Below are 15,833 nucleotides of genomic sequence, written 5' to 3'. Positions count from 1 at the left end.
TGTTGCAGGATGTATTCTGAATGCATTAGCACAAACAACAATAGACAAAATAATTAAATGCTTGCGGCTATTTTAAAATAAAATTGTGACAGTAATTGGTTAGTCCCATATGATTTTGACTCATGTGCCTGAAATTGTACAAGTAGTAAACAAGAAAGAACTCCTTATTTTTAAAAAAATAAACTGCTAGTGACTGAAATCAAAGAATAAAGATATATTAAAATGGATCATCCCACGAGAAGTCTGCCATTCTTCAAAGAATAATGTAGGGTAAAGAATGGAGGAAGGAGTAGCCATACATGAAATGGGGGAGGAAATCGACATTGATTAATGTGAGCATTCAGATGGAATCCAGTCCTACAGTATTGATTCCCTTCTTTTTGCTGCTCATTTTAACTCCCTCTGTAATGAAAGAAGGCGAAAATCATGAAACACATTCCTCTTGCTAATGGTATAAAAATCTATTTGGCATGCTGTAAGAACATACAGCCTTCATTGTACATTCTGTAGTCATAAACGGAAGCATATAACGCTTTGAAGTATTGATCAGCTTCTGAGGAAACATATTTTGGATACAAGAGCATATTTTCAATTTCTCCACGCACTCGGATACTGAGACAAGGTCAAAAACTGTAAAACGTCCAACACATAAATAGATTTTGTTATACAACAAATTTGTATTTAACAGACTGATATACACAGGAAGAAATGGGAAATGCTCAATATTCGCGTACTGAGCATGACAGTATTTTTCTTTTATATTCACAAAGCCAGTTACTACAAGGCACTCCATTTTGTTATGGCATATTTTTGCAAGTGGATATCGGTTATAAAAACAAAATTATCAATAACTGCACATAATATATTACACATTATAAAATGACATATTACATGGAGGCAGCAGATATTAAGTTTCTGTAAATGTATGATGATGAACAAAATTATATTATTTTTGTCATTTGGACTATTCATATACACTAACATTCAAACTATTTTAAGGTATGTGATTATATACAAACTCTGAATAATGAGTCAAACAAGTGACTTCTGTACACTTTAATATCTGCTAAATTAGAATACCGTATTAAAAATACAATTCTTTCAACTTTCATTGTCCATAGTATCAATTATAATTACAGTACTGCTATATAATTTATACATCATTAACTAGAAGCATACCTGTACAAATTTGCAATTAAAATTACGGAAGAGCACTGTGTTCACAGCTGTAACACATTTTTGTATCTGTACTCAACACGGCAACATTTTACCTAATCAGATTATTACAAACACATTTCAAAACATTTATTGAGCAAACATTTTTCATAAAATGGGAACTGCAAAATTACAATGAAGGTAGTTTGTATTCCTGTAGGAATTTCTTTTGCTGCATTCAGAACCTAGCACACTTGAAATTTTTTCATATGGAGATATCACACTGACACATCAGAAAATAGTTCACATCACTTTCACAATTTGGTAACCATGCACACAAAATGCAGCAGAAGTTATACCAGAATACACTACAGTTAGATTACATAATGCTTTAATTCATTACAAGATTGAAAATCAAAATAGACGTTTAAATAATTTTTTTACTAATTGTTCTAGCTTCACACAGCCCATATACCAACTTTCAGTGGCTCATTAGTTTGTAACTGAAATGCTTGTGCAACAAATCCAATATAATGTTGAAGAAATATTTTATGTGGTGCACAGTAATTCAACTACACTGGCTTACCGCATCAACACATTTGAAAATGTACTTATTCATATGAGCTGATGGTCTGATGCCTGTGATACAGTAAACATTCAAACTGAAAATAGCTTCCCACTTCAGGGAGGTAATCTTAAAGAAAAATGTTCTATTATTTATGTTAAAAATATCAGAAAAAATGAAAAACATATTTTTGCATGCCCCATTACAAAATTGTACAAAGTAAACATAATATTGATACAGGTGATTATGTTAATGAATTGCTTTGAATTTCATGTTGAATGGTGTCTTTTTATGTTGCTCGAAGCAAATCAAACTGTGTGATATTTATGAATAAGGGGTGTTACTCTTCAAGAAAGAGACTGTTCAAGAAATTTCAAAGTGCAACTGCAAAAAGATAATCTACACAGTAATACTGATTTATTTTTGAAATGATGCTCACTCTAAGTACTGGCACTAAAACAAAAAAGACCATTATGTGTATAAGATTCAAAATAATGAATCAGTAATCAGACCAACATTAAAGAGGGAAAATCAAAAAAAATACATTTCAGGAGAATTTCCTCAGATGTTCAGTAAATTTGAAGTGTTCTACAGCTAATTTCATGACAAAATTAAGTTATTAATCTTCTTCCTGATGCAACAACAATCAGAATCCAAAAACAAATTCAAGAGCCACTGTTTTGCAGTGCACATGGAAATTTCAGTTGGGAGGCCTCTTTGATTCACCTGATGTTGTAGCTAACATATTAGTAGTCTACATCCAATTATTACAAGACACACCATTTTCCAGCAATTCTTTTGTAAGATATGATGAGCATTTCATTGATTTTACTTACAGCTACTATCACAATTCTTTTAAGGGATTATTATGTCTCCTTACATTAATAATTTTTCATGAAGAGCAACTATGAAATACTATGGATAAACAAATTTATTGTATAGCAGAAAATGCAAAATATGGAAATGGAGTAAAAGGTATTAAGGCTTACACTGCATTTGATGTAAGACTGTATTGTCAACAAATACACACATATTGATCAAAATTTATTTATAATCAGAAACATGGTTGACATATGAGGAAGTATTCAATATACTGCTAATCTTTCACTGCTAAAGTTTCTGACCTCAGTAGCATGAGTACAAAAGGAACTGTAACAGCATACCTGAAACTGACGGTGATAAAGAAAAGATAGTTCTGTGTTTGGTAACAGTCCCTTTGGGTCACAAGGTTCAGATAATCAGGATTAAACAGGTATAAGTGCTTTAGTACTAAATAGTCAACAGCATGGAATGAACATTTATAGTCAGGCGAAAAAATGAAAAAGTATAGCACACGAACAAAACATTGCCAACTGACATCTCGTTTTCCCTCCCAAAGCTACTGACAACCAACTTTAGAATTATAATTTCAGATCATTTAAAAGTAAAATCTTAATGGTAGATGAATCTTCTAATTTCTGAAAGAAGGTGGCTTGAAAAATAAAAAGTTAACTGAAATGCAAACAAAGAGATATTACACATAATGCAGAATAATACATCATTTCTATTTAGATGGGGTTGATACAGGTTTGGATGAGTGCAAGATACAAGAAATGATGGAAGGATGAAACATTCTGAATAAAACAATATAAAACTGTCTCAAAGAGAATTGTGTTGCACTCTACAGGCTTCAGTTTACAGGCCCATCTAGTATGAATCTGTGCTGACGCTGTGTAGTTTCAATAGCAAACAAATTTAAAGGTTCTACTGTTACAGTATATTTAGAGAAATACAACATTTCCTATTTCAGCCCTGTTTCCGGATGAATTCATTGTTCATATACAGCCAGTGTACTCGCAGTTATCTTTGGCTGTTAGATTCTGATTAAAATAAATGATGTAATTAAAGTAAATATCAATTCAACACTGAAATTTTAAATAGCAAATATCCATTACTTTTTGTCACTGAAAACAATCTAAAATACTTCTACAGGTAAACAGTAAGTGAAATTTAGAACTGTTTCTAGATTGCATACAAATGCAAAAAGGGCCTTTTTCCAAGACCCAGTGAAGACATCTTCTTTTCACAAGGAGATCTCTGTACATGCACAAAGCAGCAGTAATTTGAAAAAATAAAATTTTTCACACTGAAATATATGTACCTACAACATGCTTTTTATAGTAAGATACCTCAAATACAAACAAGAAAATTGAGATCAAAAGACATTAAGTGGAAGATTACATGTATCCAACTGTGTTGTTTATCTAAGTTCAACTATTCAGTCTTAATGCAAAAACTGTGGAGTCACCTGAAATTCTGCAGGTGATTGAGCTGTTTGTGGATCACCATAATTACAGTGAAACTTCTATACAGAAGAGATTCTTTCTTGTGTATAACACAAATCTGTATCGAGTATAAAAATCTCATACTGATAGAAGTCTCAGCAGCTTACAAAAAACGAAGCTGGCATGTTCAATGCAGTTTATAAATTATTATTGTTCTATCACACAAGTAGCTCAAGATAAACTGTTCCTACAATATGAGAACAGCGTCACATTCTGTTCAAACCAGCACCTCGCAGTAATTTTACATTGTACTGTCAGTACCTCACACATACGAACCCATTTTTTTTTTCAAATGGAAGTTTGTTCACACTCCATCCATACACAGAGCACAGCAAGTAGTAAGCAATTCACAGCAACAAAACAGCACCATCTGCACTATACACTAAACTGAATGATCCTCAATGTCCCTAGAAACAGTCCAACACACTTATAAAATTACACAACATTTTCAACAAATTTACTTCACTAGCGGTAAATTCCTGCAGATTAAATTTCTTTTGAAAGTGGAACTGTGTAAGACATCTCATAACAAAAGAGATTTGTTCTAGAGTAAACTCTTCATTCTTATACACATTAATGCTCAGAATGTAGCATTTTGAAATCGATAGTGCCAGAAGTTCTCATAGGCCTTTGGCACATATCTTATATTAACACACACTTCAGTCATTATATGACTCCATAAAACTGTAACCAATTTTCTTAAAAATGTTGAAAACACAAGCTTCAGTTTCCACTGGAATCAGCAACCACCAAAGAGACCACACGTGAAGCTCTTCTATTCAAAGGGAGCACAATCACACTAGATGTCCTTCAGCTTCTACAGAGGCTGGGTAACCAAGATTAGGATTGAATGTCGAAAGTAGTGGAGTGGGACCATTCTGCACAACAGCTGGCGGAGGAACAGGAGGAGGGTTGTGGGAGACTGTGACGTCAGGAGGCGGCACAGTAGACGGCGCACGCACTGCACTTCCCATACCAGCAGCAGCTGTCGGTCGCCGCAAGGAGCCTGTCAGATGTGCAAACTCAAGCTGTGGTGGATATGCCACATAACGGGCATCAGGCGAAATGTTGTAGTATGGACCATCTGCATGGCTCGGCGGTGGTGGTAGTGTCGCATAATGCAATTTTGCTCCTGCAAAGAAACCAGTTAGAAATTCAAATACTTGCACTGAAACAATTTCATTTTAGTTCATGCTTCAAAAGTGTTTGTGATGGTTAACACGATATACAGATTAAAAAAAACATTATCACAATCAGCCTCATTAAATCAATATGGTTTTGCAAGCAAGATAGCTGACGAAAATTTACTGGAAAATAACAAGTGGAGCACAGTGCTATACCTAAAGACTTACACAACATTTCTCAATAAATTCATATTTTAACTGCAGAAGACAATGTAATAATGTGCAAAGTCGAACGCATTCCTGAATTATTAAGAAAATAAGAGCCCCTGCACAACCTATTACTGTTATCAGAGTACATATTCTGTTACCTTCTACACTGGGATTGTAAGTATTTCTGTTCATTGTCTCTGAACCCTCCTCGTGATGAGGCTTTGGCTGATGTTGGACCTCATAAGCAGGGTACTGGTATGGATACTCCATCTGGTCAATCAAGTAAGTACTTGCTGCTGGTGGTTTTGTGTTGTCTTCCTATTGAGAGAGGAAATTTGATTTAAGTTTATTTAAACCAGCTACACAAATATACAACAGTCTACATTTAATTTACTCTTTGAATCTATATAAGCCATGCTGACTGCTATGATAAAAAATAGATTTGAGGTCATTTCAGTGTGATAATATTCCATTTGCAGTAAATTACTTTACTATGTTTTGTAGTTTTTAATACACCTGGTGCAAACACAACATTGCTCTATTGAAGTACTCATCTTCTATTATGCAACAAGCCGACCTAGGTAAGATCAGTTTGGGTCCTGAGAAATGTAGATGAATGCAAGGCATAACTGACTCTACAACTTATCCTAGAATATAGGTTTAATAAAGGCAAACTGATGTTAATCACACTTGCAGATTTAGTGAAAGCTTTTGTCATTGTCGGCTGGGATACAATCTTTAACATTCTGAAGATAACAGGGTTAAAATATAGAAAGTGAAAGGTTATTTCAAATTGTATACAAACCAGACTCTAGTTACATGAGTCAAAGGACATAAAAGAAAAGCAGAAGTTCAGAAGGAATTGAGCAAGTTGTAGACTATCTCCAATCTGCACACTGAACAAGCAGTAAAGGAAATCAAGAAGAAATTTGGAAAGGAAATTAAAGTTCAGGTAGAATGGACTTGGAAGAGCAGTTGAATTGAATGGATACGGTCTTGAAAAGAGATTATATTTTGAGAATCAAGAAAAGAAAAACAAGGGTAAAGGAATGTAATCAAGTTAAATCAGTCAATGCTGACGGAATCAGATTAGGGGACAAGACACTAAAAGTAGTAAGTTTTGCTGTGTGGCTAGTGAAATATCTGATGTTGGCCAAAGTATAGAGGGTATAAAATGCAGATTGTTTATTGCGTGAAAAGCATTTTTAAAACAGACAAATATGTTAACATTGAATACAAACTTAAGTATTAGGAAGTCTTTTCTGATGGTATTTGTATGGCATGGAGACTTATGCAAAGTGAAATATGGATGATAAGCATTCACACATGAAGGAAATAGAAACTTTTAGTATGTGGTGCTATAGAAGAAAGCTGAAAATTAGATGGGTCCATTACATACCTAATGAGGAGGTACTGAATCACATTGGGGAGACAAGAAATTTATGGCATAACTTGACCAAAGGAAGAAATCAGTTTACAGAACACATACTGAGCCATAAAGGAATAGTCAATTTGGCAAATGGGCAAAGTGTGGTGGGTAAAAACTGTAGACACAGACATGGCTGCAAATACAGTATGGAGGTTCAAATGGATGTTGGGTGCAGTAGTTATTAAGAGATGAGAAAGCTTACATAGGACAGACTAGCATGGAGACTAGCACTACATTATAAACACAATTTGCATGTGAACAGAACTTTCAGTTTTTGTGCATCTAGCAATGTCATTTGGATGCACTGAGTTATCTGTATGATTAGCCATCAGCAAAGCTTAAAATTAAGTGATGCTCAATTTGAGTCCTGTGACACATCATAATTCTGATGTAGTGCTTGTCTGACACCTCAGGATCGACATCACAAACCACTAAAATAAAAGCAAGAGCCTCCTCTGAAGGGAGGTGCTTTCCACTTGGCATTTGGGCAGTTATGGTGACAGTCTTGACATGATATTGATGAGTGCAGGTAGCAGATGCTTTGCAAGACACAGATGTGTATGTGCATTTTTCCAAGATTGTAGCGTATTGTTTCTTTTTTAGGGTGAAGGTGGCAACATTGACTCACTGAGGCAGTGAGATATTTCAGTGTATAAATCTCATGTTATTGTTATTGTCCTGAACAATAAAAAACAAATAGTATTTCAAGTTTTAGTTCGTTATTTATAAAGTGAAGACAAGTAATTCAGTCAGGGTAGTGGATTTGGGAATCTGCATTATTATATGGACTTTAGTTAATGCCATTTATATATACTATAGGCAGATCTGAACAATACAAATGTACACTATAGGTACGCAAATGGAATAGCTGAAAAAAAAACAGGCATTATTAATAGAGCATTTGCAACATCTCTCAGAACTCAGAAGGAGGGATCAATTCCTACCTTACTTTGACTCCCTTTAGCCATTGTTTCAATTTCATTTTATTACAGTTCCTATCATATTTTTCAACATTGTGTTTGGAATTAATATACAGCTGAATGAATGATATCTATTTACAAATACTATAATACCAGCAGTAGAGGCAGGAAAAGCAGTGCCTCAAAGATTGTGAAGAATATTGAAATTCTGGGACCTGAGATTACTTCACTAATAGTTACAATAAATTATGATAGACAAAAGAAAATGTGAATATTTACAGCAAGGATTCCCAAAGAGCAAAATGTTAACACTGTGTGCGGTGCAGCAATGGTTAAGGATGTAAAAGCCCTTTCAAGTCAATCTGGGTTCATATCATCATCCATTTTATGCACTTTCTCTAAATAGTTTAGTGACGATGGTGAGCTGATTCTGTGGAAAAGACAAATACCACTATCCTTTTTTATCCTAATCCATTGTTCTACCACTAATGACGTCATTTAATAGGATGTTACATCCTGATCTTCTACCATACTTTTTACCAATTTGATCTGATTTTAAAGTTATTTTTTATCATTTTAGCATTTCTGATCTTTTCCATTCTCCTATAACATTGTACTTTGATGCAATAAGAATATTTTAACAGTTCAGCCCATGACAGAGAAAGGCAAAGCCATTATTATTCTAATATGCAGAGCCAAAGGCTTGATCATCAGAAAAAAATGGGCTATGGTAGTTAGAAAAACCACACACAGCATCAATGAAGCACAACAATTCATCTCAAAAATAAATAACTGCTAGTAGTTTCAATAATTTTTCCCCTTTGATATCATCCTGATGTGTCTCCCTTGAAGCAGAGGCCCGCTTCTCCTCTTTAGTATCAATCCTCCCAACTGTGGCTCCCTCCCCCCCCCCCCCCCCCCTCCGGCTTGGTGTAAATTTGTTCCTTTCTCTCTTCATAGTATAAATAGCTTTCTCAACTTTTTCATTCATTTCTATTTGTATCAGCTGATTTTATATCCCTTAATGTGGCCAAACTCCCCCGCATGGGGCCTCCAGGCCAACAATGCCATACGATCATATCCCTTAACATTTTTCATGTCAAATGTTCATTAGCATCATTTTACAGATCTCCTAGTTTTGTATGTATTTTGATGTAATTTAGTCTTTTTTAAATAATATACAACATTATCCTTGTCTATGTGGTAAATGTTGGAGGAAGAGGAATGTGGTGTTTGAGGTTTGCAGACAACATGGTCCTCCTAGCAACATGTCAAAAGTAATTACAGGATACTGAGGGTACCATACAAGCTATAGGGAAGATTTATGGAATGAAAATAAATACGATATGGAGGCTTTTGAAATGTGGACATGGTGGAGGACGAAAAGAATAAGTTGGAGGGATAGAGCAAATGACGAAGAGGTACTGAGAAGAGTGGGGAATCAAACACAGTTACTGGATGTAATAAAAAGAAGGAAACAAAACTGGATTGGACATATATTAAGAATGAAGGATGGGCTTATAAAAACAGTCTTAGGACGATATGTCGAAGGAAAGAGGAGGACAGAAAGGAAGAGATTTCAGATCATGGACGATGTGATGGACAGCAGCACATACACCAGCACTAAGAATGAAGCCATGGATCACATGAAATGGAGACACAAAGGACATGAAAATATAGCAGAAAATGATGATGATGATCATCCTTGTCCCCTGACTACTGCACCTACTGGTTGTTTAGATGCAGTGGTGTAGAAATTCTTGAAGAAGTTCTTATCATCGGAACTTGGTCAGTGAGGGATAGGGGCATAAATTAATTAATAATCAGTTTTTTGCTGTTCTCCTGGATTAAATTCCAAACCTCTTGGCACTGGTTTATGAAGAGAGAACATGTCAATGGTGTGTCATCCATTGGAAGGGCATGTTAAGCTTTATGCTCTTCGAGAAGAATAGGCTATGTGTCACCACTGATTTTCATTCCTCCCTTTTCCTTCAACAATAACAGTAGAAACAAGACTACACTGAACAGGTGCATATAATAGCCACCCACATCTACAAATATGTACTTGACATTTCATAAAAACAAATGGATCAGGAAAAAGGCAGGAATGGGAGACGTAATCAAAATGAACTGGAGATGGATATAATAGAGGGAAACATTCCATGTGCGAAAAATATATCTAAAAACAAAGATGATGTGACTTACCAAACACAAGCGCTGGCAGGTCGATAGACACACAAACAAACACAAACATACACACAAAATTCGAGCTTTCGCAACCGGCGGTTGCTTCGTCAGGAAAGAGGGAAAGATGAAAGGATGTTCTGCTTGTGTCTGTGTATGTGTGGATGGATGGATATGTGTGTGTGTGTGTGTGTGTGTGTGTGTGTGTGTGTGTGTGTGTGTGTGTGTGTGTGTGTGTGTGCGCGCGCGCGCGAGTGTATACCTATCCTTTTTTCCTCCTAAGGTAAGTCTTTCCACTCCCGGGATTGGAATGACTCCTTACCCTCTCCCTTAAAACCCACATCCTTTCATCTTTCACTCTCCTTCCCTCTTTCCTGACGAAGCAACAGCCAGTTGCGAAAGCTCGAATTTTGTGTGAACTGGAGATGGGTGTGACATGTGAATGCATTGCAGATGGATCAAGAAAATTCGTTGCTGGAATCCAACAAATACAAAAAGACCCAGTTGGAAGATGGATAGCTGACATTAGAAAGCAGCCAGGAACAGCATGGGTGTATGTAGTTGAAAATGGCAAAATGGCTCAGCAATAGATACAGAATGAATGGTGATGATGTAAAATATTTTGTGATATTTTATTCATTTACTTGTTCCTTGCTAGCTGTTGTAGTTGGTAGACTTAAAATCATCTTTCTTTTCAAAAAATTGGTAAGTGATTTTTTCTCTTGTTCAATACTGCTGTGCTTTCCTTGACTCTGCGTCAAGGATCACTTTTCTAATAAATTAATGATCAGGCCCATTGCCTCCATGTGCTTTTTCCAATTTGCTATTGTTATAAAAGTTAGAATTTTTGTGACTTTCTGTTTGTCTATGTCTCTACCACTTCTTGGTGTGTATAATATTTTTATAAACATATTTGAGGAAGACGTTAATTTAAGTGGAATGGAGTCTGTGGTATAAAACTAGTAGTTAATGTTTAAAACAATCCATGGCAATTATTCTCATCTTTATAATCAAGAGTACACACATACAAATCTTAGAATCACTATTAATGACAGATATTCACATGTTAAGTTGTACACTGGACGTTTGTTTTGATTCACGCTATGCTATTCTTCTACTAGCTCTTTTTGGCAAGACAACACATTAACAGGTGTCAAAAAATGGTGAATACTGGCCTAATTAAGAGACTGTCACAAAAATTTGAGCCCATTAATTAATATCTTAATGCTGTATGTTAACATCTATCAATTATATATATTATTTTTTGTTTGTGGATCAAAAATTGGAGTAGGCATTAAATTAAATCTTACTAGATATTCCTGATTGCTGTCTCCATTTGAGTAGCTTTCACTCTTTTCTGAAACTGAACTTAGTGTTTCACCAGTGACCGTTTCATTATAACTGCTAGGGGCATACATTTCAATGGTTGCCGACTTACTGCTGCTCTGTTCGCTGGCAGCTGAAATACAACATGAGAAGCATTCGATAAAGTGGATCATTGTATTTTGTAACTAAATATTAAAGAGTGAAATTGTTTAAAAAGTCAAGCAGAAATAATACCAAAACAACAAATCAGCAGTAAAAGTCTCCTATTAAAGAAATAATAATGGACAGAGACTATGACATATGAGTAACATAGTGCAATGACATATCACAACATCATGACAAACACACTGCCCCTTTAGCAAAGCAAATGATCTGCCATGTGGTGTAAGTCTTAATGTGACACAACAAACACTGTCTTAATGTGACAACAAACACTGATAGAACACAAGCAAAAAGGAGAAAAAGATGTTCAATAATCTGTAGCCAAATGGTGAACAACATACAGATGCACTTAAAAAAAAAAAAAAAAAAAAAAAAAGCGCTCAGGCATAATCAAGGCTTCAGCAACCTCCTATCATGACCTGAGATGAGCAAATCCTACCTTATGAGGAAATCCTACCTTCATATTCCACGGCAATCCTAACATCTGTTAAACTTGTGCAAAATTCTATTCCATTCCTATGCAACCTATACATAAACTATGTATCATATCTGTTAGTCCATTGTCAATAACTCAGGTCCAAGACCCACCACATATACTTGCTCAAGACAAGCCTCGTAACGAAAATTTTTCTCCAATCACAGGTAGAGCTCCACATGAAAGCAGCTGTCATTTACCAACTGCACTCAAATGACTGCACAGCACTTTATGTGTGTATGAACCAATTCCCTACTTACATGGGTGGCAACCATATAAGGCAATGGCTACTCAAGCATCCCATTGCTGAAGTTGTTGCACTCTGCAGTGCCAATCACTTTACTTACTGCACCGAGTGAAGTGGTGCAGCAATAAGACACTGGACTCAAATTTGTGAGGATTGCCATTTCAAATTGCCATCCTGCCATCCAGATTTATGTTTTTCATTTTTTTCTGAAATCACTTGGAATGACTACCAAGTGGATCCTTTGAGAGGGCATGCTGATTTCCATTACAATCTCAGCTTGTGCTTCATCTCTAATAATCTCACCATTAATAGGGTGTTAAAACCCCAAACTTAATTCCTTCTTACACCACCTGCTTCAGTGCCTATGCAATTTTGATCCCCACTGCCACCAAGGAGAAATGCTGCTGAAATGCATATGTAGGAACTGCCCCTACAGCAAATCTTCCATTCTCAGCATCCCACTTGCTAAGCTAAGAAGGTGGATGGTAGGGGAATGTACGTGTGCAGTATCCAATGCTGCTGGAGCCAACAAAATTATATTGCTGGCCGTGCTTTACGTAGTGTGCTCTCAACATTTATTGGTGATTTTCACTGTAGTGAGCATATTTTGTTCTCTTAATATCTGTTATGGATGATGGTTAGACATACGAACTAAGCTACAAAGTTCTGTAACTTTTCCACAAGAGTGTCAAAAGTAGAAGATGAATACACCTACAGTGCTTGTCCCACCATTGGCAGCTGCCATTGGTAACTGGACTGACAAGAGAACCATGCGGCAGATATTCAGTAAATGTATAGTGGCTGTGCATCTTCCAAATCACCAAAAAATGGCGCAATTAGCAGAAAGAAGTAGACAACTAGACAATTTTGCTGAAAAATCTTATGTTCCACAATTTTAAATATTAATATACCTCACACAGCCAACTTAGTGTTGTGAATGAGAGCAACCTGGAATTTTAATGGCATTCAATGAACAATGTTGAGAACATGAAAGGCAAGGGTTTCAGGTATCTGACCAGAATGACAACAGTCTAACAAATAACAATATTTGTCATGTCCTGCCAAGTGCTTGTACCCAGATCATTGCCTGTCTGTTCCTAAATGACAGCATGAAAAGGCAAACTCATGACAGAATGAAGTATTTTCCCTCTTTCTCTGTGCAGAAAGGTACAGTCAGTTGCCTTACTTGCAGACCACTCTTAATCTGTGGTAGTACCCATCCTCAATGGTGCTGTTCCTACTCGCTTGTCCTCAACATATCCTCTCCTGTACTTTTCCAACTCATTCCTCCCACTTGTCACTACCCCTTTCCCCATTTCCCCTTCCCTGAGAGTCACCATTCATGGCCTTTCCTCCCTTATAATACTCCCTATAATACTAATGTCAGAGCAGGTGTGTGTGTGTGTGTGTGTGTGTGTGTGTGTGTGTGTGTGTGAGAGAGAGAGAGAGAGAGAGAGAGAGAGAGAGAGAGAGAGAGAGAGAATACTCAGACTGGGACAAAGAGTGTATATATCCAGATTTTCTGATCTGTTACATGTGGCTATGGCTGCTGTCCCTCATTCAGCTGCAAATGAGTGGTTGCATTTCCTCAGTCCTCAAATATTTAACATTGTAATATTAGAGCAAATAAAAATCAAGATCACCTACAAATCTGTTAATGGACCACTGTTTATTTATTTGAGCTAAACTTGCTATGGCACCCTTACAGTTAGTTTCCTGCTTTCTTTTTTCAAACATTTTGTATTTAATGTTTACACTGTGTTTAAAGTCACTAGTAAGACAGTAAAGATGTTTTTCACTATTCAGACAAAGAACATAAAATCTACAGTGCAGGTAAGTCTCATATCACTCAGATTTTTAATTATGTCTCACAATAAACCCACTCTGTATACAAAACTTGAATAAATATCAGCTATATTGTTCTGAATAAGAGAAGGAGACACATGATTAAAAACCAGCTTTTAATAACTGGTGTAACTCCAGAACCAATTACATGTTCTAAGGAAAATAAATACTGTCCCATTGTAGAGGCTATGCACACACTAAAAAATAAATAAATAAAATATGAAAACACAACCCTGTCTTAGCAGGTCACTATTCAGTCCTCAAATATTCTTTCATCTTTACACTATGTCTCTTTTTTCTTTCTTTATATCACTTCTCACATGTTCTCATACTGCTTCTACCATGAAATGAATCAAACTTTAAGATTTTCTTTCTGAAAATATCTCTCTGTTCTATGCATCTATGTTTTGTATTTCCAAATCTATGTTAACTTTTGACATACACCTTGTTAATTTCTTTTTCCAGAGATACCTGAGGATCTGTTTTGTCAGCCTTTTGTCATCTTTCCCTTACTGCTTCTGTAATTTTTTCCATCTTTTGATATACTCCATTATTAATTCTTTGCTTCTTACTGGACTTAAAATTTTACTCATGATTCTTCTCCCCAATACTTCTAGTTCGTCTAATTTATAATTCAGTGCTAGGCATTTACTTGCTCAGAGGCATTCTGTTTCACTACCATGCTGTAATGGATTATTTTTGCATCTCTTGACATGCATATTTTTTGTAAATTTTTTTGTTATTCATTCTCTATATTTTTCTTCTTTTCTCTTATGTTAAACATCATCTTTGTTCAAATTCTACTCTGTTAACACAACTGCCCTATCATCTCAGTTCTCTGCTTCACTACTTTTATTTCCTATAAGATTGGGACATTAATTTCTCATGAATGCAAATTGCATATGAGGGATTTTTATATCCCAACAACTCCCTGAACATTTCTCTAAATCCTTTGTGCTGAATGAAACCTTTCTACTAACATTTTCTACATTTTCCTTTTTACTCATATGTTATGTTTGCATAATCAAATCTATATTATTTCAAAAAATTGGAAAATGTGGTTATTAGAAAATTATAGTCACAATCATCATATTGCAATATATAACCAAAAATGTTTATCCTGTACTGTTGTATATGTCCTTCTAGCACTACTAAGTACATATTATCTGATGTTACAGAAATAGAAATTCTTCATTCATCTCATTATTACACTATCGTCAATTTTATATTTCTGAAACTGTGACTGCCACACATTTATAAACTGAATCTTTTTCATTCATTTCCATTTAGTTACAATACCTTTTACAACCATGGCTTAACAGGTCAAATTCTAGGAATGCAACATTTTTAACATACCTGTACGCTTACCCTTGGCTCTCTTCCTGTACACAAAGCAGGCAACAAGAGCAATGTTGAAGAGAACAAGTAGTGCTCCAGTCACTGAAACACCAACAATGACGAGGCGTGGAACATCAGCCTTCCCGAGCAGAGCATCAGGCACATCAGGGCCAATCCCGACACCAGCAGTACCTGATTTCCCAGGAGGTCCACCTGTGAGGACATGAGATAAATGACGTGACTCACCTGCTGTGAGACGTTTTGCAGCACGGCCAGCTGAGGCAGCCGCCCCACGCCTGCGCAAACACCAGCCTGCCAGTGCCACATTCAAGGCTAGTAGCGCTGCACCCACTGTTGATGCAACAGCTACAACAAGCCCCGGAGTACGGCTACTCGGCCCCCCACTGGAGCCGCTGCTGCTTCCCCCAGAGTCGAGTCCCAGTTCACGGCTCGTGGGAGGGCCCTCGCCTGCAGAGGAGGGATGGACATGGGGTGGAGGGTTAGTGATGGGGAGGGGTCATTAGTAAGG

General features: G+C 36.2%; 1 protein-coding gene across 2 annotated transcripts in view; it reads right to left on the bottom strand.

Moving 5' to 3' along the window:
• Positions 1-653: 653 nt before the first annotated feature.
• Positions 654-15,833, bottom strand: part of LOC126327557 (nephrin) — a 1,259,290-nt gene continuing 1,244,110 nt past the window's right edge. The window contains exons 17-20 of one of the 2 annotated variants that reach the window (XM_049995899.1): positions 15,323-15,517; positions 11,222-11,370; positions 5,537-5,696; positions 654-5,176 (exon numbers count right to left, since the gene is read on the bottom strand). In XM_049995899.1, coding sequence (XP_049851856.1) covers positions 4,839-5,176; positions 5,537-5,696; positions 11,222-11,370; positions 15,323-15,517 — 842 coding nt within the window. In that variant the 3' untranslated portion in view covers positions 654-4,838. Of the gene's footprint in view, positions 5,177-5,536; positions 5,697-11,221; positions 11,371-15,322; positions 15,518-15,550; positions 15,773-15,833 lie in introns of both variants that reach the window. The other variant, XM_049995898.1, reaches the window with a different exon arrangement.

Source organism: Schistocerca gregaria, chromosome 2 (genome assembly GCF_023897955.1).
Source record: "Schistocerca gregaria isolate iqSchGreg1 chromosome 2, iqSchGreg1.2, whole genome shotgun sequence".
Lineage (NCBI taxonomy): Eukaryota > Metazoa > Arthropoda > Insecta > Orthoptera > Acrididae > Schistocerca > Schistocerca gregaria.
This window is presented reverse-complemented; position numbering and strand designations above follow the sequence as displayed.